Below are 2,250 nucleotides of genomic sequence, written 5' to 3' on the forward strand. Positions count from 1 at the left end.
CCCCCCCCGGCAGGCCTATGGCACGGCGGGGGGTGCCGGGGCTCCAGCCCAGCTCCGTGGCTCAGAGCCACCTCTGTTATTTAACCAGGAGCGATAGAGAGAGGAGCCTGCGAGAGATAATATGCCGTGACACTGGATAAGAGCTTCTGGCGTCACAGGGGAGGAGGATTACATGTCCCTGAATGGAGTTAGAGATGACGGAGGGGAGGGGAAGAGTTTTTAGCAGGGGATTAAGCTTACGGCTCCAGGAAGGCTTTGGGGGGTTGTTCGCTGGCGTCGGACAAGCCCTGAGGCTGATATACCTGTTAGACTTGCCTGGGGAGGGCTCCTGGAGCAGGGAGCCACGTCACCGGGGTGGCGGCAACAAACAGGTCCCCGAGGACAGACCTGTGGCTGCGTGAGCTCACGCTCCAGCTCTCCAAAGGGTGCCGGAGAGACGCCGGCAGATACTAGGGTCAAGGGATGGAGGAGGAGGTTGCACGTACCAGGCACAGACTGGCCCTTAGGCCAGTCCGCATCCCACCCCTTTCTACTGGGGCAGAGGGTGAGGGCCGAGAAAGGTGAGGGCCAGATCCCCTACCTTCATCTTGGAGGCCGGCTGGATGAGCTCCGTGATGGAGACCTTGTCCTGCTGGAGCCTCCTCTTGACAAGCTTGGAGCAGCAGATGTTGACGGAGCTGAGGACGTGCCAGGAGTTGTACTCCACGAAGGAGCGGCTGTCGATGACCAGGGTGCCCTCTGCTCCGTTCCTCAAGAGGCTGGCCAGCTTCTTTGGGTCCATCACCTTGCGTGGGAGCCTGTCCCCAGCCATAACGGGCCCGTCCCCTCTAGAGAGAGTAGGGGGCAAGGGGCGGAAGGGCAGGGCAGAGACACCAGCACCCGTCTCCCCGAGGGGAACGAGCGAGGGGGTAAGGGGTGAGCAGGGCAGCACCCGTCCTGGACTCCTCACGCTGCTAACACCCAGGATGCCAACTCATTGTGCTGAACCTGGAAAGAGAGGAAAGGAGAAGATGACCGGTCAGCTGGGCAGGACACGACATTCACCTTGGGCCAAGTCCCCAAGGGCTTGGCCTTCAGAAGAGTGTAAGAGTGCAACAAGCCACACTTTCTAGGTACGTTTGGCCAGCCCGCGGGCATCTGTGGCTCCAGAGCTGCCCAAGCCAGAGGTTTTCTCTTGGTATTTAATAGCCCTCAGCAGAGCTTTCTTCCATGAATTTGCCTAATAGCTTTTTGAAGCCATGTCAGCTTTTAACAGGCATAGTGGCCGGTGGCAGAGAGCAGAACAGTTTGCCAGCTACAATGAAGAAGTCCTTCCCCTGGTTTGCTCCAAATCTGCTAACCGATGGCTTCTCCGGCTGACCCTTACTAGTTGCACTGGAAGAGGCCATGCATGTCCCTTCCCTAATCACCTTCCCCACGGTTCTCACCACATTTAGACCTCATTTAGGAGCCTTTCAGGTCAGAGCATCTACATAGCTGCCTGTTGTACGGATGCTGGATGCCTTTTGCCACCCTGGCCAGTCCCGACACACCATGTTTGAGAGGCAGGCACACCCGGGACCTGCATAGGGCAAGATGTCTCCTCCTTTCCATGTTCCCAGCCCAACAGCTCCGCACATTCAGTTTGCTTTTTCTGACCCCTGCCAAGCACAGATCTAATGGTTTCACAGAAGCAGCTTAGCTCAGCTCTAAGGTTTTGCTGCCGTGTGGTAATAGCTAGTTCAGGGCCCATCAGACACATCACCAAATCAGGTTTGCTCACCCAAGTCCATCACTTCACATTGGATTTCACCTGCCTTTTTATCAAAGCCTGCTCACAGGTATCTTGCCAGCTTGCCTCCTGGCAAGTCAAGAGAAGATGACCTCTCTTGGAAGCCAAGAAGTCGAGCTGACCTTCACTCCTGCCTTTGAGAAACAAGCCAGGCATTAGGGCAGAGCAGAGGCCCTGGGAAGCTGTACTTGGACTGAGATGGCCCCAAAGTGGCTACTGCTTTCCAGTGTCTAACTTGCACAGACTTTAAAAGAGGGTTCATATACAGGGGTATGTATCTGGGCTCCATCTTAGGAGCTGAGGAGGGTCGAGCCTGGTGCTCTCTGAAGTGCCACCAGAAGAACAAACTTCCTCCACGCTCCTGGGGTCTGCAAGAGCAATAAGCATGCTCGGGGACATTCAGCTCAGGGTGTCATCTTAGGTTTTAATGGCACACATCATTGCAAGCATGTTTTAATGGCATTAGGTTTTAATGCTGC

The 2,250-nt window shown here is 55.8% G+C and overlaps 1 protein-coding gene across 1 annotated transcript in view; it reads right to left on the minus strand.

The window, feature by feature from the left end:
• DUSP8 (dual specificity phosphatase 8) overlaps positions 1–811 on the minus strand; it is a 51,252-nt gene extending 50,441 nt beyond the window's left edge. The window contains exon 1 of the mRNA XM_010566016.1: positions 581–811. Coding sequence (XP_010564318.1) covers positions 581–811 — 231 coding nt within the window. The remainder of the gene's footprint in view (positions 1–580) is intronic.
• Between the last annotated feature and the right edge of the window lie 1,439 nt (positions 812–2,250).

This window comes from Haliaeetus leucocephalus, unplaced genomic scaffold, assembly GCF_000737465.1.
Source record: "Haliaeetus leucocephalus isolate CR32 unplaced genomic scaffold, Haliaeetus_leucocephalus-4.0 Scaffold200, whole genome shotgun sequence".
Taxonomy (NCBI): Eukaryota; Metazoa; Chordata; class Aves; order Accipitriformes; family Accipitridae; genus Haliaeetus; species Haliaeetus leucocephalus.